This window comes from Coturnix japonica, chromosome 22 (genome assembly GCF_054131305.1).
Source record: "Coturnix japonica strain WE chromosome 22, WE-NBRP24, whole genome shotgun sequence".
NCBI lineage: Eukaryota > Metazoa > Chordata > Aves > Galliformes > Phasianidae > Coturnix > Coturnix japonica.
Genome location: NC_140684.1, coordinates 10,248,395 through 10,267,663, shown reverse-complemented (window position 1 = coordinate 10,267,663; position 19,269 = coordinate 10,248,395). Strand labels below are relative to the sequence as shown.

At 52.6% G+C, this 19,269-nt stretch overlaps 2 protein-coding genes and 2 long non-coding RNA genes across 9 annotated transcripts; 1 reads left to right on the top strand and 3 right to left on the bottom strand.

Annotated features, from left to right (window-relative positions):
- Positions 1-634: 634 nt before the first annotated feature.
- LOC146757418 (uncharacterized) lies at positions 635-3,503 on the bottom strand. The gene is made up of 2 exons (XR_014936600.1): positions 3,368-3,503; positions 635-740 (listed from the first exon to the last, which is right to left on the bottom strand). It is a non-coding gene; the product is annotated as an uncharacterized LOC146757418 (long non-coding RNA).
- Positions 3,504-5,066: 1,563 nt separating this feature from the next.
- On the bottom strand, positions 5,067-6,271 carry LOC146757417 (uncharacterized). Of its 2 annotated transcripts, none has more exons than XR_014936598.1 (3): positions 5,546-5,845; positions 5,286-5,452; positions 5,067-5,196 (listed from the first exon to the last, which is right to left on the bottom strand). It is a non-coding gene; the product is annotated as an uncharacterized LOC146757417 (long non-coding RNA). The 2 variants fall into 2 exon arrangements; XR_014936599.1 differs by lacking the exon at positions 5,067-5,196 and adding an exon at positions 6,131-6,271 and having other exon boundaries at positions 5,214-5,455; positions 5,546-5,638.
- A 543-nt stretch (positions 6,272-6,814) lies between these two features.
- Positions 6,815-14,835, bottom strand: FKBP6 (FKBP prolyl isomerase family member 6 (inactive)). 5 transcript variants are annotated; one of them, XM_085522407.1, is made up of 7 exons: positions 14,705-14,835; positions 12,708-12,797; positions 12,000-12,202; positions 10,686-10,805; positions 9,887-10,081; positions 9,471-9,580; positions 6,815-7,521 (listed from the first exon to the last, which is right to left on the bottom strand). In XM_085522407.1, exons 2-7 carry the CDS (start codon positions 12,769-12,771, stop codon positions 7,446-7,448), a joined length of 768 nt encoding a protein of 255 aa, XP_085378533.1. In that variant the 5' UTR covers positions 12,772-12,797; positions 14,705-14,835; the 3' UTR covers positions 6,815-7,445. The 5 variants fall into 5 exon arrangements, with proteins under 5 accessions (XP_085378533.1, XP_085378534.1, XP_015736491.2 ...); XM_085522408.1 differs by lacking the exon at positions 14,705-14,835 and adding an exon at positions 14,131-14,232; XM_015881005.3 differs by lacking the exon at positions 14,705-14,835 and adding an exon at positions 13,644-13,867.
- Positions 14,836-14,935: 100 nt separating this feature from the next.
- On the top strand, positions 14,936-19,260 carry TRIM50 (tripartite motif containing 50). Its single transcript, XM_015881003.3, has 7 exons — positions 14,936-15,072; positions 15,782-16,206; positions 17,094-17,189; positions 17,418-17,648; positions 17,975-17,997; positions 18,258-18,382; positions 18,558-19,260. Exons 1-7 carry the CDS (start codon positions 15,021-15,023, stop codon positions 19,154-19,156), a joined length of 1,551 nt encoding a protein of 516 aa, XP_015736489.2. The 5' UTR covers positions 14,936-15,020; the 3' UTR covers positions 19,157-19,260.
- The last annotated feature ends 9 nt before the right edge of the window (positions 19,261-19,269 follow it).

Sequence of the window (19,269 nt, the reverse complement as noted above, 5' to 3'; positions counted from 1 at the left end):
GGACTGGACGTGCTGGACTCTGCCAGGTGGGCAATCCCCACGGTCCAAACACGCTGGAAAAGCGAAGCCTTGTCTTCCCCGCTCCCCTCCCACCCTCTCCCCCCTTCAGGCCTCCACATTTTCCACCCTGTGAATGCTTCAGCGCAGGAAAATGTGAGGGCATGGAAAACCAAACCACTCCCAGCAGCCGTGCCACCTTCCTCCTCCTCATCCCCTTCTCCCCGCAAATCTCACACCCCCACGCCTGCATCCAGCCCCCCCTGCAGCAGTGACACCGCACCGCTCTGCTGCCCCCCCAGCCCTCAGTGCAGGGGCTCCGTCCCCCCGTCCCATCCCTTTTTGCTGCCAGGAGCAGCGTCCAGCGCCCACTGAGGCTGTTCCGAAGGAGCCCCGGACCCAGCGCAGGGCAGGCAGGGCTCAGGGACGCTGGCTCGGAGCTGCCCGGAAAGCCCCTGCCTCACCCCGAGCCCCTCCGTGTGGGCAGCTCCGTTGTTTCCCCTTTTTGGAAGGCAGAGCTGCACATCACACTCTTCCTGTCCCTGGCCAAGCCAGGCAGCGCGTCAAATACTCCCTGTGCCAGGGCAGGGTCCCAGCTGCAGCTTTCAGTCCTGCTTTAAAGCAAATCCAGGCCCTCTATTTTCCCACTCACCTCAGATTTCTTGTCTGCAGCCCTGAGTGCTTCCCCGGACCCCTCCAGTCTGCCCAGTGCGGCTCTCATGGCCTGTTCCACGAGGATGATCCTTAATGGGAGCAAAGGAGAAGCTGGGGTACAATGAACGAGAGGGGGAGGAAAGGAGAGGGCAGAGCAGCAGAGCACTTGGAACGCAGGTAGGTTTGATTTGCCCTTTTCCCAGCACTTAAAGAGAAAAAAAAGAAGTCTGGGAGCTTTAGAGCCCTTGTCTGCCTGCTGGGGGCTGGGGGTGACAGCCCAGCTCACACCCCAGCTGCCAGGGGAGCTCACGGCCTCCATCCCACCCACCGCACACAGCCTGCTCTGAGCAGGTCCCCCCCCCAAAGCAGCACCCCGTGTGCCTTTAAACTCTCATAGCAGAGCAATGGAGGTGCACACAGAGTGACCCAGCTGCTGCACCAGCAGCACTTCCACACTTTCCCATGCCTGACTGGAGCTGACCCAAGGAGGGACATCCCGGAATGCTGCAGGGCCTCCAGCTCAGGGCAGTGCATGGAAGGCTGGACATGGCTCTGGACATGGCTCACCTGCAGCTCCACAGCCATCACACCACAGCATCAGACAACTCACGTGTGCAGTGGGATGGCCATGATAGAGGTGTGCAAGCAGCTTCCTGAGAAGTGCAGAGATGCCAAGTCTCCCACCTTGCACAAGCAGAACTGCTTCCAAGAGCACCTTATACCTACAATTTGCACTGACCAGTCTGACCCGTGTGCAGGGAGCTCACTGTTTGCATCACACACAGACAGAGCAGCAGCAAACAGATGCTCGCTAAAACAATCACTAATTGTTCCCAATTTTGGCCAGGTCTTGAATCCTCATCAGCACGTGGCACGATCCCTAATGAGTTTTGCAGGATGGCAAGGAATGATCGCAGCTGACCACAGGGGAGGGAGCAGAGCTGCAGCTCCTGCACCGCTACCAAAGCAGAGGGGATCTGTGCTCACACCCTGCTCCTGGAAAAGGAAAATGAGCTGCAGGAGGGCAGCTGCTCTGTGCTCCTCTGTGCTCTCACAGCAGCAGCACAAGAGCTGTGTGAATGATGATTTGCACGTGTTGCAGGGAAGGAGGAAGGGTGCTGGGAGGTGTGCAGGGATCCTGCTGCTCCCATCCAGCAGTAACGCTGCAGCTCGGGGCAGCAGAGACCTTCCAGGGACACGCCAGCCCCAGAAGCCACACTCAGTGCAGAGGGACCAAACAGCACAGCATGGGGCTGCACCCAGCGCCTCTCCCTGCAGGCACAGCGGGGCACTGTAAAGAAAGGGATTGCTGTACAAATCCCATTTACCAGCGGGTTTCTCACTTCCCCTCCAGCAGACAATCCTGGCCTCAGAGCGCTGCTGCACGGAGAGACCGGTTCATGTATTTTTGGAAGAGGGGGAAAAAAAAACCCAACTCTCTCAAAAGAGCCTCTTTCAGCTAATAATGAAGTGAATATTATATTAAGAATGAAAACATATTCAGGGTAACTTACAGAGGGAGACAGAAAACCTTTTCATAACACCCTGGCCACAAACACAACTGCCAATTAAACCAGCTTCGTTCCCCAGCCCGTGCCAACACAAACTCAGGGCAGGGAGCTGGGTGCCCACATGGCCGGGCAGCCTGTGCTGCTCAGTGCTTTCCAGGCCTAGCTGCCAAAATAAAAAGGGCTCAAGGCTCTTTGCAGCCCAGCCTGGGGCTGCCCCACACTATGGGGCTTGTGGCTGGGCAGGGGACAGGCTGCAGTGATGGGCCATGGGGTGCTCAGCACACAGGATTGTCACCAGCCGACTAATACCCACCCCAACCCTCCCCAGGAGCAGCTCAATGCCATCACCTCTCGTCCTATCGCTGTTACCTGGGAGCAGAGTCTGACCTCCATCACCACCACCTCCTTTCAGGCAGCTGTAGGAGCTGTGAGGTCTCCCCTGCTCCAAACTGACCCATCCCCATCAGACAAAGAGACAGGGAGAGCGTGAGGGCACCCAGCACCTTGGGCTCAGCTCAAACCTGAGCACACCCACACTGGGAAAACATCAGACGATATCAGATAATATTTTAATTGCTCGGCAAAGTTCAGAAGCTGCAAGTTGACATTAGATAAACCCGAACTGGAAATACAAGAGCACTTCTGAGCTGTAAGAGGTAACCTGCCTTTGGAACAGCTCCTCCACCAAACACCCCAAAGATGTTTGTCAAACTATTTTGGCTTTTGGGCCAAAACTAAATGTTTCAGTAGGAAATTGCTGGAAGGCCCGAGTTCTCCCATTAACAATCAGAAAAGTGTTTCTTTGCAGAGACTTTTCTGCTTTGTTCGTGGACCTGCATTCTGTTTTAATGCCAAGTAAAGATTGCAGCCTCACGCTGCAGAACTCTGCTGTGTCTGCATTCAGGTCTCCCATCTTATCCTACCCGTCATGAAACACAATCCTCCTTCACACTGGAAAATGGCATCAGATTCCAATGCAAGGAAGTCAGCAGAGCAATCTGTACAGCTAAAGGCTGCTATCCACGACAGGAAACCCGTCAAAAGCAAAGCCCGGCATTGCTGTGCAGTATTACGAGGGAGGCATCGCCATCTAGTGTCAGCACAAAGAGGACCCAGCAAAGCGCCGGTGCTGGGAACCAAACGGGAACTGGACTTTGCAGCCCAAGGACACAGAAACCCAGAGCCAGGAAAGCAGCCGCACTTACCAGTGAGAGCCCGGGGCCGGCACCGTGCAGGGACCTGAGCTGGGCAGTAGCTGGAGCCCTCCACGCAACACTTGCTTCTCTCTGTTATCACTGCACATCAAAACTCCTGAAGCAAGATAAAGCCCTGCGCTCTATCATTAAGACAATTAGTATTATAGAGCCCCCCCCCCCCCCCCCTTCTTATTTATACTCTTGGAGGCTTTTGGAAAAAGCCTGACAAAAAGAAACGTTAATCAGATTGTTCTTAAGGGAAAGATGAAGAAGCCCAAAGCCCACATTGCCCTTTGATCTGCTTTCCTCCCACTGAGCAGCACAGCGGGATCTGAGCAGCCCCCTCTCAGAGACCAGGGCACCCTTCGTCCAGCAGCACAGAGCTACAACAGGCAGAGAGATGCAGCAACGCGCTCACAGGGAGCTGCCAGCTCCACATTTCCCAACTGCTGCTTTTCCCTCTGCAGTGTGTCCCACCAGGAGGGCACTGTGCTCTAAGATCCCATCGCAGCACGGTGGCACCGAGTCCAAGAGCCATAAAGATGTCAATAGAACTGGGGAAAACAAGAACACTTCAGACGTTTCTGTGCTGGCAAGAGGCCGCCTTGGAACACGTTGAGCACAGGCAGCCATCCCTGCAAGGCAACAACAAGGCACTGAATTACACTTAGACATTGTCCATCCTAGTCAAACATGGATGGGGAAAATGCCATTCAAACACCACTTCACGTCTGCAGGTTCCTTCTCTGCAGAACCACGTGGCTTCCTGCAGCTTTTACACTGCCCTGCTAATGCCTCACCAAGACGTTCTGCATTTATCAACATAGCCACACCACAAAGGCCTACATTCAGATTCAGGAAGAACACAGAGCGCTCTGCTCCAAAAAGAAACCAGCTTAATCAAAGCTGGTAAAGTCAGCGATATTTGAAGGGGAAAAGCTGGTATGCTCATATAACTGAAATTAGTATCAGCACTCACTGGAATGCTCAGCCAAAACAAAGAGCACAGCTCGCTGTTGCCCAAGCAGTCAGCTCCACTGACAAACTGCGCCCTATTTCCAAATTCCAGGTCCTTGCACTGAGACATTAATCACTTGCACAATAAACTGGCACAAGTCCTGCCAGCACTAGTTCTCAGATTGGTTTATTTTCTCAGAACAAAAGCAATATTAAACATAACCTTTTAAAGAACAATCTGAATAATACAAAACCTCATGGCATCCTACCTGTATCTGCAGATTCCCTTAAAGCAGCAATTAAGGAACACGGGTAAGATTTGCTGAGCACACTTTACAACAGAAGGAATGGAGGCTGCCCAAAGGGATGGGGTCAGACTTGAAAAGTGGATCCACGAGAACCTCATGGGGTTCAACAAGTGCAAGATGCTGCACAAGGGCAATGCTGGGTCTGTGTTCGGAATGGGGGAAGAACTTGAATACGGCCCTGCAGAGAAGGACTTGGGGCTCTGGGGGAGGGAAAGCTGACAGCCCAGAGAGCTGCCAGCAGCCCGGGCTGCACCAGCACAGGGGTGGCAGCTTAATGGCAACGCAGACAGCAGAGGGAGGTGGGTGGTTTCAAAGCACCCGCAGTGCGTACAGGAGCAGGGCGCTCCAAGCAGGGCTCCACTCCGACATTTGTTTCCCTCTCTTTAAGAGCAGGTTGGCAGCGGCTCAGCCACACGCAGCAGCAATGTGGGCGCTCACTTTGAAGTTCAGACAGAAGTCTGTTGCTACCAGCTATTTTAATTCATGCTTTGGAAAGACAAGGCAGCTGAGCATCAATCCACAGCAAACAACATGCCAGGTCGCAGGTCATTCTTAATCACAATCGCCTTTTCTCTGCAGTAAAGCCACAATTAACTGTTAATGTTTAATGAAAGCTTTAGATTTTGTTTAAGCCATGGTGCTTTATGCAAGAAAGCAGCTACCTCCTTTCCAGCTGAGTCTCCAGAAGGGCTGCAGGAAAGCACAGTGCAGGCACCAAGCACAGCAGCTACAGCACAGAGAAGCCAGGAAGAAGCTCCCACCAGTTCAGTCCCCATTAAACCCATTCTTTAAAGCAGCAGCTTCACTGGTAACCTCCAATGAGAAGGCACTGCTGAAGAGAAGCAATGGAGCTGTTAGCTTTGTGGAAGGCAGACAGGCTGGGAGGTTGGCCTGGCTGATCCACCTCAGAGCCAGCAGTTACCTGCAGAGAAATGCAGCCTCCAGGTGTTCCTTACACGGGGCAGAAGATCTCAGATATCTCACTTCCAGCCCCTCAGCTCAAACTGTGCGGTCACTGCAGGGAAGAAGGGAAAGGAAGGCTTGACTTGTGCTGTCTTTCCGATTAACATCTGAACTCCAGCACTCTGAAGGAGCACATTACATGCTCGCTTTTGGAGCGCGGATCAGCAAAGGAGCTAAAAACTTCTTGAACAGCAATTGCCTGAGAAGTGCTTTTCATTCAAGACATGACAAGTCCAAAAGGAGCCGCCACTCTGAAATGACAGCCTGGAGGAAAACTGCTGCCACCAGGAGGGGAACAAGCTCCTTAAAAGCATCATGTGGAGCCCACGAGAGGTTACTGACATGCTACAGCTCTTCTGAAGGCAAGAACAAAGCCCAGCTACAGCTATTTTGCTATCAGCCTGCTTATAACAGGATGTGCTGGGCAACCCACACTGATAGGATAAGAAAGAGCCTTCTACAACACCAGGCTATCATGGTTTGTCAGGACAGTTATTAGAGGGAATGCTGCACATCACCATCCAGCAGGGCTCTGGAAAATTACCTAATTAGGTCACCACTGTCTGCTGTCTGTGCCAGCAGTTCTGCAGGCAGCCATACACCCGTTTGTCTCACTCAGATGTAGTTCAGGGATGTCCAGCTGTTAATGCTTCAAGTGGAGTCACTTCTACAGCCAAGTGAAGCCCATCTTCAGGGAGCACATGAGCACGCAGAGGATCAGGGACTCTCCAGGTCGTGAAGGGGAAGGCATGAGAAGATTCCAGCAGCTGCCAGGAATACCCCATTACAGGTGCAAGTGATGTCAGAACTCAGGGGTGAAGGTATAAGGCAAGGAGCACATCCAGCTGGGAATGGGACACACTGCTTTGGGAAGCAGCTGTTCAGTCAGACCCTCCCCCTCAAATACTGGGTGAGCTTCCTCACAGCCACAGACAAGAGAAAGAACCCACCTTAAAATAGCACAGCTGCATCCTGCGCTCAGCACTGCCAATGATGGAAACGCTGCTCATAGTCATTTCCAGAAGAAAGAGGGATAGTGCCTGTATTGTTTGAGATGGAACAGCAGCCACCTCTGACACCCTGAGCTGCTGCTGCTGCTTCTGACAGAAGGCTGCTGTCATTTCCCACATCCCTCTCCCTGGGGCTTCCCCCGAGGCGAGAGCCCAGCTCAGACTTCCAGCCCCCATTACACCCAACAAAGGTTGTGACAAAAAGACAAAAAAAGGACGGATCAAAGAACCTTTGTGCATTTATAAACCTGTCAATTCTGCTGGAAGATTTAAAGCTTTAAAGAGTCCAAAACACCTATTGGAAATTTTCTGTACAAACAGGTTTTTTAATATTTAAAAAAAAAAAGCCAAAACAAAACACCAAAAACACCCAAAAACCCAGCACTGAAATATTCAGGTTTCTCTGCAGCGAGTCATTCCAGCAGCTGCAGCCAGGAGTGCTGGAGGGGAGGAGGAAATCCAGTTCTTAAGTTTGACAGGAACCATTTTTTTGTTTCTTTTAATTGGCAGAGGCACAAGGCGACGCAGCTATTTCTGCCCCTGGCTCTGACAAGGAAGAACTGGGATGAGCAGCACAGGAAACAAAAAAAACCAAACTTAAGTGCTGCCAGTTTCAGGTTCCCGTCCCATTCCAGCCTGCCTGGCAGAAAAGACTCCCCAGGCACAAGGTAGTCGGGTTTCACACCGCCATCCTGCCCCTTCCCCTCTGCACATTGTCATTAACCTGTATTATGCCTCCAGAACCCTCCTACACAGAAGCAGGTTCCACACCACAAAACCCAGTCCAAAGAATAGCGTGGATTTAGGAGACCTCAGACTTCTTTACAAGCTGAGTAACTTTGTTCCTGGTCATGAAGAAGAGTCGAGAGCAGCAAGCATTCGGCAGCACATTTCTTTCTCCTTGTCCAAGTAGTCTTTGTAGCAGCTGGAAAGTAGAGCACAAATAAGGAGTTGAAGGCTGTAAATTGCCCATCAAACCATCAGCACCGCAATCAGAAAATATACATACACGCTTAGACTTCCAAGGCAACTAGCCTAGTGCTGCTAGAAGAGGGAGCAGCTCCCCCAACCCCTTCATTCTGCTATATAATGCATCTTGTCTTATCACCATACCCTGAGCCTTTTCTCTACCTGTTAACAGGCACTTCCCAAAGTTCTGTTCATGCAGCAGGAGGTAGCTGTTGATTAACAAACAATATTCTTTTTTGCAAAGTTTAAGTAGTATGGAAGTAAAAAGCTTTTAAAACAGAATTTTGATTCATATTCAGCTTCTGAAGCATCTGTCAGATCACATCACAGGCAAGGCAGTTTGGTAATGTTACAGAGATCCAGACTGAAGTATGTCATGACTAACAGTCTGCACTGTTCTCTCCATCTATTTTATATTAATTCCACTTTTTGTCATTGTAAAAGCAAGAAATACACCAATTTTAACTGGCAGCAAAGCCGAAGCTTCAAGACAAGAGATGTTCAGTGCACACTCAGCTCACTGTAACACACATTAGTGCTGCTGCCTCTAGACTCAGAGCTGACAAGTTTGCCTGCTGCTTCCCTGAAGGCAGAATGCCTTGTTGCTTCCTAACAGAATAAGCTTAATTAATAGCCAGATTTTTCTCCTACCAGCCAATATATTTTAAATGAATCTAAGAGAAGCTGGAGGCTTTTAGATCAGCTCTTCCAGCACTGTACCACAGGTCCTGGACACCACCCACAGCCAAACCTCTAAGAGCAGCAGCCTAGTCATCTAGAACTCTGATAAGCACATGTGTTCACCTAGCAGTTTGGTAGCAAGATTCCTTAGGGCAAATGAGGATCAATAGAACTATTTTTAATTCACATTTCTAGGCCAGCAGCTAATTCTAACATCAAGTTCTCCACAGCTCTGATGTAACAGACTGAATTTGAAGACTTGGTTTCATCACAGAGTATTAAAGTTTACTTGAATATATAGGACACGTGCAAGCCCAGCCCTCTACTAAAACATTACCAGGTGAAGATCCTTAGCCCACAGACTGTCCCAACTCATACCAGCTACTCTTATTTGAGATGTTACTGTTCCCTCCAAGCCTTACTGCAAACACCCAGCAGCAACACCAAAGAGGGCTCCTATTCAGGGCAGCTTTGGGATTGCTGAAGCTGGAGACTTCCTCCCTTTCTGTGCCCGTGAACAGTGCCAGAAGTACAGCACAACTTATGGGAACCAGCTGCTGGTTTTGCCAGTTTCAAGCAAAAGAACAGAGTGAGGATGGAGGCCAGTGTTAGTCATGTTTTCATGACTAGGGCATGACTAAGGCTGGTCGAATTGTGCTGTACTCAGTCTGCGGGCAAAGGGAAAGTCTGCCTTTGGGATTGCTCATCTGTTACTACCAAGACAGCAAGAAATTCACTTTTAAGATATTCCCACAGATGAACATCAGTATTTGTAGCATTGTACAGTGAAACACTTGCAGTGCAAAAAATAGCTGTAATCAGCTGACGCATCTTAAAGGAAATGAAAACAATGAATTAATGTAGAACGTGATCTTCCTGAGTGCCAACCTACTGCATTTCATTGGGTTTGAGGTATCTCAGCAGCCCTCCAACTCCCTGCCATCGGCCTGACCCATATGGCTCAGATGGAGTGGATCACACCCCCCTTCTGAGAAACTCTATGGAACAAATGAATACTTTTAGCTTCTGACATATCACCTGCAACCACCCTGTGCAAGACCTTGAGCGAGCCTTTCCCACAATAAAAGACACTCTACATTTACTTACCCAACAGCTTTGGCGCTTGATTATTATTAATTTTCTAAACAAACCCTGGAGTATTTTAGTTGTTTTCATGGGATGCTTTCAGCTTGTCTAAGCACAACAATGGAAAGCAGTTCTCACCTTGCCAGCTTTTTCAGTTCGTTGTTAATGTCGCGGTTAAACGGCTCTATATGCTGAGCTCTGATCAGGAAGTCCCGAGCTTTTTCATACTCTGTCATGCAGAGACAAGCCTGCCATTGAAAGAAGACAGGTGCGTTAAAAGATAAATATAGGTTTGCTGCTACCCTTTGGGACTGAGATACGTACAACTACAAACATGTCAGGGACAGATATAGGTACCTCAGGAATCCCTCAAGCAAAGATTTGTGTGACAGATTTACTGAGAAGCAGATTTTCAGATGCTGACGAATCACCTCCACTGCTGCAGGAGCTCAGGAGGCCTGGGCCAGAATTTAGTGGCTCTTCTGTTTATTACACAGCCAGTCAGGCTGGGTCACTGCTTGATGTGGCTACCAGAGGAATTTATCTTTGCCCACCTGACCACACCTGAACAGCGCCTTGACGTTTCTTCTGTCAATCTCCAAGGCTTTTTCCCCATACATCAGAGCTCGGGCAGGACATTCCAGCTTCAGGTAAGTAACTGAGAGATTCAGGAGCACCAGCAACTTGGAAGCATTAATCTGACACTGCTCTGCCTCACTGGAAGGGCTGCGACCAAGGATGGAGTGTGCCTGAGCAGAGAGGGAAAAGGACCAGCACACAAATCTACCATGAGAAATCCATCCCAATCAGCCAGCTACAGCCATGTTTCTCTTTATTATTTTTAACTGACCCAGGTTATCAGACTCCTAAATATACCACACAGTGCTATCAGCATGACTAACCAGCTCAGTCACAAGACTGCAGCAACCTATTAAGGAACTTAAAAGCATTGAAATAAAAAGGTACTCCCTAGGTAGGCTGGGGAGTCTCCATCCTTAGAGATGTTCATAGCCTAAATGGACACAATCCTGGGCAATATCCTGCTCTAGCTGCCCTCGAGCACGTGGTTAGGCAAAATCCAGAGGCTTCTTCCAGCCTCAAGTATTCTGTTCCCAACTGGGAGTCCAGAAGGGACTCCTGAAAGAAGGGTCTGCAGATTTCTGCCAACCCTCCTCTTTCATTTACTACTGCTACTTGTACAACAGCATCTCAGGTCAGTTCTTAAATAATGAACTACACCTGAATATATGATGAAGTCATATCATCTCTGCAGTGCACCTGTTACAGTGAGCCAGCACTAAATCACCACTTTCACAACTCACGAGTGAAAACACGTTTTCTCTGGTGTCATACCCGTTTGTATCTGTCTTTGGCACCATCAAAGCACTGCCTACGGAAGAGGTAATTGCCAAACTCTCTCTCCACGTCTGCGACTTTCAACACCTTTTGTAGTGGAAACGTATCCTGCTGCTCCTGTATAAGGAAATACCTCATTTTCAGCTCAAGCAAAAGAAAACAAGCAGAGATAACAGGCAGGAGAGCCCTGCACCATTGCCAAAGCCCTTCAGCATCCAGCCAGGCCACCACCACAGTGATTCCCTTCTGCACCGCTGCTGTGCTGGTAACTCCTGGCAAGAAGCGCTAAAAAACAGGTCAGGAAACAAAGGGACCCTGCAAGAAAAAAAGCAGGAATTTCTTCCTAAATCCTGCCCAACACTCCACTGCTCAGCAGAGAGCAGACAGCTGACACTAAAAAAGAAAACAACAAAAAACAAGCACTATTCCTAGCACAAAAGGGAAAGGCACTCTGCTGTAACAGCTCAGCACTGGGTGGCTCCATGATCAGCTTGACAACAGCTCAGGACATCAATCCAGCAAAGGGGTGGAAAAAGGAAAAAAGAAGAGTAACAAAAGATGGGCAGGTTGTCCCTGGGGTTCTGAAGTTTGAATCAGTTCCAGAGAGGGATGAGTTAGGAAGCTGGGGAGTAAGCTCTCCCCCATGCAACAGATAGTTTGATCTCAGGGCTGGGTGTGGAAAAAGCAGCCTCTGCAAGAGCTGTGAGGGAATGAGGAGGGCCTCCCTCCATCAGCATTGCTTTGTGTGCCCCAATCACTGACCCACAACTACAACCCAAAACCTCTTACATGAAAAGGGAGAATTAACAATAACATGGTAACTCACCAGGGAGGAGAGTGAGCAGTGAAGGAGCACTTGGGAAAGCAGCCAAGAAACAAAGACAAAGGGTGGGGGGCAGGGGACACTTCAATGCTCCAGACTTCACAAGGGTTTTGTTTTTAAACAGACAGCTAGTTACTGTTCTGCCACTGCAGAGAACTTCCAGGAAGCTGGTGCCCTCTAGTGAAACCTTATGGTTTCTGGTAAAGCTGAAAATAAATGCAACTTGTTTCATCGACTCCACTACGGGGCAGCAAACAAAGGCAGCACCCAGCTTCTCCCCCTGCACTGGGCTGTAAACAGGGCAAGGTGTGCAAGATAAACTCTAAAGGGCTCATATCTGCATCTGCACGGATCCAGCAACCCAAGGTCTGGAAAACTGCTCCTGCATTAAACAAACATATGTAACATACGATCCTCAACAAGTGAGGGGAAAGACAGCAAAGTTTATCTTCCAGGTTTGTGCCCCAAGCCTTATTAAAGCAACTCACAGCTGTCAACGCAAAGAATGTGTCAGAGTCAGCAGAGTCCAGGAAGTCTATCAGCTCCACTTCAAATAAGACCGTGGCATTTGGGGGGATCAGAGGAGGACAACCCTGCTGGCCGTAGGCGTAACTCGGTGAGAAGATAAATCTTGCCACCTCTCCTTTCTTCATCGTGAGGACACCAATCTCCAGACCCTGCAGTGTGATATCTGTCACAACAAGAAACAGAAGGTCATGAGAATCCCCAAACCAGCATCCAATCTCAGGTTCCAAATGAGAATTTTCCTCCAGGCTTTAAGAGGAAGTCCCTGTTAGCAGAGCAATACAGTGGTCAGTTCCCCACTGTCACAACTCGAGGCACACACTGCTGCACAACTCACGTCTGGATTAATGAGGCAGACTGCCGTGGGACCAAGCACACAGCAGACATTCTTGTCTCCTCTTGAGTGATTTAAAAACACTGAGGTGAGAAGCTGCTTAAAGACAACAGCAGAAAGCACCCACACTGCCACCAACAGCACAGGCCCTGCTGCTCACTGCCGGCATGGTGTGTGATCAGCTCCAGACTGACCTCCATCTACAAGGAAAAGGCTTTCTGATTCCATTCAGAAGCTTTAGAGATTTCAAAAAGACCTCAAGATGCCAGACAGCAATTAAATTTACATGCCCTAACAGGCAGCCATTAGAACCCCATGAGACCCAGGACCAACCTACCTTCTCCAAGCTTCATCAGCTTCGGGAGCTTCTTGGTGCAGTTTGTGCAGAAAGGTTTCTCCATGTTCTCCAGATACCCAAAGTACTTCACTGCACGGCCCAGAACAAGGAGCAGACAGGAGAGAACAGCAAGGTTTAGATACTGTGTCTGATAACAATGCTGTCAGTAGTACACTCAGTCAGTTTTGCAACCATGCCTTTTTTCCTCCCCGCTGCTTTAAAGCAGCAGAGGGAGCACAAACCACTAACAAAAACCTGATCGCATCAGCACTGGGTAAAACAGCTGCTTAGAAGCCTTTATTCTCATCTAAACGAGAGATGCAATTTTGTGTAGAACCAGTGAGCTGCAGACAGGGGGAGAATGGGAAGTTAAGCCACAGAATGAAAACACCCCAGTTATCTGCAGGACTTCACAAACTTGCTCTCAAAGCCGGAGCCCTGGGAACAAATAAAGGACCAAACACAGTCCTTGAGCTGCTATTGCCAGAGCGAGGCCAGCTCCAGCTGTCACTCAATGAGGAGAAACACCATAAGGAGCTTCCCCTGCCACTCGTCAGGCCCTTGTACAGGAACCCCTTCCAGCTTAAACCTTGTGCTGTGCACACGGCTGGGAGCTGGAGGTCCAGCTCTGCTCAAGGTCGAGACGCCCTTCAGAGCAACCTGTCAGCTGCAACAAGTGCCGAGGAAATTCCGTGCACTCAGTGACAAGCTCAGGGCCCCTCGGGATGGGGGCTGTGCTCCACAGGCCCGGTCACACGGCACAGCCAACACACAGCACAGCCGACACACGGCACGGCCGACAGACAGCACGGCCAACCAACACACGGCCCGGCCAAAGTGCGGACAGGAGCAAACCCCCCCAGCCCTCCCGGCTCGGCCACCCCGGTACCGGGGTAACGGCGCCTCCGCAGCGCGGCCCCTCGGCCGTGGCCGTACCCGCCACGGTGGCAGCCGGCGGCACGAGCTGCCCGGTGCCGGGCCGCAGCAGCTCCTTGCGCACCCCGCCGTCCCCGGTGACGTCCTGCAGGGCGGCGGACAGCGCGCTCCGGAACCGGGAGCACAGCTCGGATTCGGACCCGGTTCCGACTCCCGCCTCGCCGCCGGCCTCCATCGCACTCCGCGCCACCAGCCCGGCCCCGCCCCCCGGCCCCGGCCAATCACAATCCGAGGATTTCCCGCCGCTAAAAAGCCACGCGCCGGCGCGCCAGGATGGCGGGAACGGTCCTGCGCGGCCCCTGGCCAATGGGAGGAGGGAGCGACACGGGGCTCGCGTGGCGCTATGGGGCACTATGGGGCACTATGGGGCACTGTGGGGCACTGTGGGGCACTGTGGGGCACTATGGGGCACTATGGGGGATGTGGGTTTAGGGCCACAGAGATGGGGGGGAATGGAGCATCTCCTGCACCATCAGAAGCTGCTCACCTGCAGCACAGGAGGACGGGGGAGCTCAGCACTGTATGTGAGTGCCCGAAGTGTGGGAGAGGAGCTGATGGGGTCAGGACCTTGTGTGTGTGCAGCAACAAAACGGGGCAACAAGAAGTTACAACAGCCATGGAAATATGGGGAAGAACCGATTTCCTATAGGAGTGCAGGAGACATGAACGGGGAGCTCGGAGATGGGAGTGTCCAATGGGGACATGCAGGATCCAATGGGGACATGCAGGATCCAATGGGGACATGTAGGATCCAATGGGGACATGCAGGATCCAATGGGGACATGCAGCACCGTCTGGATGCCCTGTGCAGTGCAGAACTGCTTTAGAGGATGGGGGAGCTCCACAGGTCCCCTCCAGCCCCAGTGACTGTGATCCTGTGACTGTGGGTTCTGTGTTCTGTCTTCTCTAAGAGTGAAGCAGTTCTAACCAACCAAACCAACAAAAACAAACAAAAATCCAACACTCAACCAAAGAAGTTTCAGCTGCTAACAAAGCTTTCTAGTGCACATGTTTCCATTGATCCAAGTGTTGTGGGTGACTGAAAGCAGAGTGGGACTCACCGAAACCACCACCAAGGCAAACAGCTTCATTGCTTATCAAGGCTCTGAGTCATATGATGTGTTTGTACTGGGTGCATGAAGCACTGGGCAGCCTCAGGGGGCAGAAGGAGGAGGTACCATCGGCACAGCCTGGGCTGCAGGACACCAGAACTCACTGCTCACTGCTGTGTTTGCTGCTGGTGACCCTGCAGCACTTTACAAGCAGGAGCAGCCTCTGTGGGGCTGAAGACACAGTGGGGCAGTCGGCCGGGGGGCAGCACTGCTCCTCACCCATTGAGGGGCCGCTCACCCACTGCCTGCCACGTCCGCCCTTCGGATGGGACTGAACTCTTCAGCTTGGTCAGGAGAAGCCGAGGGACGTCCATCAGGTGTTGGGCACCAGGAAGAGCCGAGCCAGGGCAAAGGAGGCAGCACAGGGCACGTGAGTGGTGGCGAGTCGGACCTAATGAGGTTTAATTGTGAGCAACTGAAGCTGGTTCCCCATACAGTCTCATGGGGGGGCTGACCATTCATATCAGTCAAAATTAACTTTGAAGTTGTACTGTGTAGTTTCTCTCCCTGTCTTGCACATTAAAGATGCTCTTTGTGATTTCACTCTGCTTTTGCTCACTTGAACTAATGCCAGTCCTTCTGAGGACACTGTTGTAGGCAGGGGCTGAGACCATGAGCCAAGGAGACCTGCAGAAATTCACACAGGCCAGGGGCAGTGCTAGAACTTCTCAGCAAAGATCCCTCTTGGTTCTGCCTCCAGCCCTGCCAAGTCCTGGCACACAGACAGGTCTCCCTTTGGGTGGCCTACAGGCTGACACAGCTGCCAGGCAAAGAAAGGTTCCGGATGAGGATTAGTTTGGTGGTGGCTTCTTTCACTGCAGGCAGAGCCAGTCTGACCACGTGCAATCTCATGTTGTCAGAACACATGGATTAAAACAAGCATCTCATGTTCTCTGTAGAGTCCAATGACAAACTCACAACTTTTTGAACTGCTGATGGGGCATGAAGGTGTCTGAGGTCTCTTCACTTCCTCGGGTGCTGAGCTCTGTTTTTGCTCATCCGTGTTTGCCTTGTTCTTTGCTCTAGGGCTGCTGGAAGGTGGCAGCATGGCGCGGAAGATGAGCATCGACAATCTGGAGGACCAGCTGCTCTGCCCCATCTGCTTGGAGGTCTTCAAGGAGCCCCTGATGCTGCAGTGTGGGCATTCCTACTGCAAGTCCTGTGTGCTGTCACTGTCTGGAGAGCTGGACGAGCAGTTTCTGTGCCCCGTGTGCCGCAAAGCCGTGGACTGCAGCGCATCACCACCCAATGTCACGCTGGCCCGCATCATTGAGGCACTGCAGAGCTGGGGCGAGGCAGAGCCCACCCCAGAGTCCTGCCCAACGCACCACAATCCGCTGAGCCTCTTCTGCGAGGCTGATCGAGAGGTGATCTGCGGGCTGTGCGGCACCATCGGCAACCACAAGCAGCACAAGATCACCCCCATCTCTACCGCATACTGCAGGATGAAGGTGGGCAGGCAGGGGTGGTGAGGGCTCCCTGGGGTGAGGATTAGGACATCTATAGCAGTCTCGGCCCCAACTATGGCAGTACCAGCATCTCCTCTCCTTCAAGAAAGAGGCTGAAAATGGTGCCAGTGTGGTCAGCACGGTCACATAGCACAGGCAGATACAGGGCAGGACCCTGGTCTGGGGCCAGCCATTTCTCAGGCCCAGCATGTCCCTGGCTGAGGGGATGTTTTTGGTGGATAAGCCACAGTGCCGGGGAGCTGGGGGTCAGGGAGAGTCATAGAGGCCTTTCAAGATTGTTTACAAATACCATCAAAGGGGTCTGGAGATAAGGGCTGAGGAGAGGTGCCACAAGAGAGCAGGGAGGGAGCAAAACAGGAATACCAGCCCGGCAGAGTAAACAGCTCATGTGCCTTGCCCAGCATCACATGAAAAGCCAAGGAGTGGAAAAGCACAGGGCCACGGTTCCCCTCAGCTCCTGACACCAAGGTGATAAGAGCAGGAGGCACCAGGAACGTGCCTGTTGGAGCCAGGCTCCAGGACCAGCACTGACACGGTGCTGCACACTTGGTGCTGCCTGCAGCTGCTCACATGTTGTTTTCATGGGGTGCCAGATGTGGAGCAGAGCTGTGGTGCTCCTGGCAAGAGCACTTGGCCAGCAGTGCCCAGCTCGGGGCCGTGCTCTGGGTGCTCTTGATTCTGACACCTGCAAATCCCCCGGGTCACACCAAAGATCAGCTGGATGTTCAGAACCCCATAGAGATCAGATGAAGCCTGGGAGAGCACGGCTTCTCAGGGCTCCTTGGAGGGCCTGGCAGGCACAGGGGCAGAGCCTGCCATCAAGTAGGATGCCACAAGGCTCCTCCTCAAGACAGCTGCTGTCTTTCTAGGAGGAGCTGTCTGTGCTGCTAACCGACGTCCACAAGTGCAAGAGGAACCTGGACGAACAGTTCAGCAAGCTCATCAACAACAAGACCCGCATTGCGGTGAGTCCCAAGTACCAAAGGAGGGAGCTTCCCACAGCTCTTTGCCTCCCACTCAACCCTTGGAGCAATTTCTGCTCCTGGGTCTCAGCTCACCTCCTCTATTCCTCTCCCTCTTTTCTCCCTTCACAATGAATGTGCACTTTATTTGGCTGCTCTTTATTTGGAAGACAAATGCAGGGCAGCACGCTGGGGCATGTATATAGAAAGCTGCTTGCTGTCTCCCTGTAGAATGAGGCTGATGTCTTCAAGTGGGTGATCCGGAAGGAGTTTGAGGAGCTGCACAGGTACATCGATGAGGAGAAGGCCACCTTCCTGGAGAGCGTGGAGGGGAAGGCAGCCCAGCTCATCACCTCCATCGAGTCTCAGGTCAAGCAGATATCAGACACCCTGCAGAGACTGAAGGAGATGCAGAGCATTCTGGAGACACTCGGCAACGAAAATCAGCTTGATTTCATCCGTGTGAGTGTGCCCACTAGTGACTGCCTCAGGAAGATGGTAAGGGTGAGCCAAGCTCTCCCACCATCAGCCCCCTGCTCATAGCCCCGGGCCCTTCCATGGGCAATGAACCAAACATAGCTAACACACCACGACGTGTGAGGTGTAGGTGCCTTCTGTCCAGCATGGGCCTCCCCAGATGGGCTGTCCATCAGAATACATCTCCCAGGAGAGGAGAGCCCCGGCCTCTCTGTCCCGGGACATGGCTGTGTGCAGCTGTGACCCTGCAGAGCAGCTGCTGTCGTGTCAGTCTCCCACCACTGACTAATTTTCTCTCTTGTGTTTTCCAGAAATACAGCTCCTACCAGTTCAGGTGAGTGATGGGACCCAGCAGCACACAGCACCGATGGGAATGGCAGCACATGGGCCATAGAGCAGCTCAGCATTGCTGGGGCAGCCTGGTGTGGGCACACTGCCCTGCTCACCTCTGTGGGCACTTGTTGTGATGGAGAACACAGCCAGAGCCGGGCAGGCAGCCCCAGAAGAGGGAAAAAGCAGCTGCAGAGACCATCGTACAGAGCAGGTGAGAAAAGAGCACATGGAGCTTTGTCACGGCTGCACTTGTCTTTCCAGGTCAGAGCTCCCCAGCCTACACCCAGGCGACGCCACCTTCAGCCCCGTGTCCTTCAAGCCTTGTTTCCACCAGGACGACATCAAGATGACGGTGTGGAAGCGGCTGCACCGCCACGTGCTGCCAGGTACCGGCCTCCCCAGCAGCACAGACGGGCTGCCCCGCCGCCGTCCCGCTGTCCCGGGCTCGAGCAGCGGCTGCTGCAGCGCCTGGTTCGGCAGCTCCTGCTGCGCTGTCTGAGCGCACGGCTCTGCTGCAGCAGCGCCCAGCAGCTGCCTGGAGTCTGCCCGCTTCCCTTCCAGCTCCGGAGATGCTGAAGCTGGACCCGGTGACGGCGCATCCCCTGCTGGAGCTGTTCAAGGGGGACACGGTGGTGCAGTGCGGGCTGTACCAGCGCCGGGACAGCAACCCCAAGCGTTTCGACTCCAGCAACTGCATCCTCACCTGCAAGGGCTTCTCGTGCGGCCAGCACTACTGGGAGGTGATCGTGGGCAGCAGGAACCACTGGCGCGTGGGCGTCATCAAGGGCACGGTCAGCCGCAAAGGGAAGCTCAGCAAGTCCCCGGAGCACGGCGTGTGGCTCATCGGCCTCAAGGACGGGAAGGTGTACGAGGCGTTCAGCTCCCCGAGGGTCGCGCTGCCGCTGACCGCCCGGCCGCAGCGCATCGGGATCTACCTGCACTACGAGAAGGGCGAGCTGAGCTTCTACAACGCCGACAGCCCCGACGAGCTCAGCCCCATCTACACGTTCCAGGCGGAGTTCCAGGGGCAGCTCTACCCCATCGTGGACCTCTGCTGGCCGGAGCGCGGCCCCTTCTCCCCGCCCATCATCCTGCCCGCGCCCCCCGCCGGCCGCCCCTCGCTGGGACCCCCCGCGGCGGAGGAGCCCCCCAAGTTGTAGGGCTTGTAGGGCTTGTAGGGGTTGTAGGGGTTCTGGGGCTTGTGGGGGTTGTGGGGCGCACAGCGACGGCTCCGAGTCCTCAATAAAGCCGACATTGCGCTGCACCGCCGTGA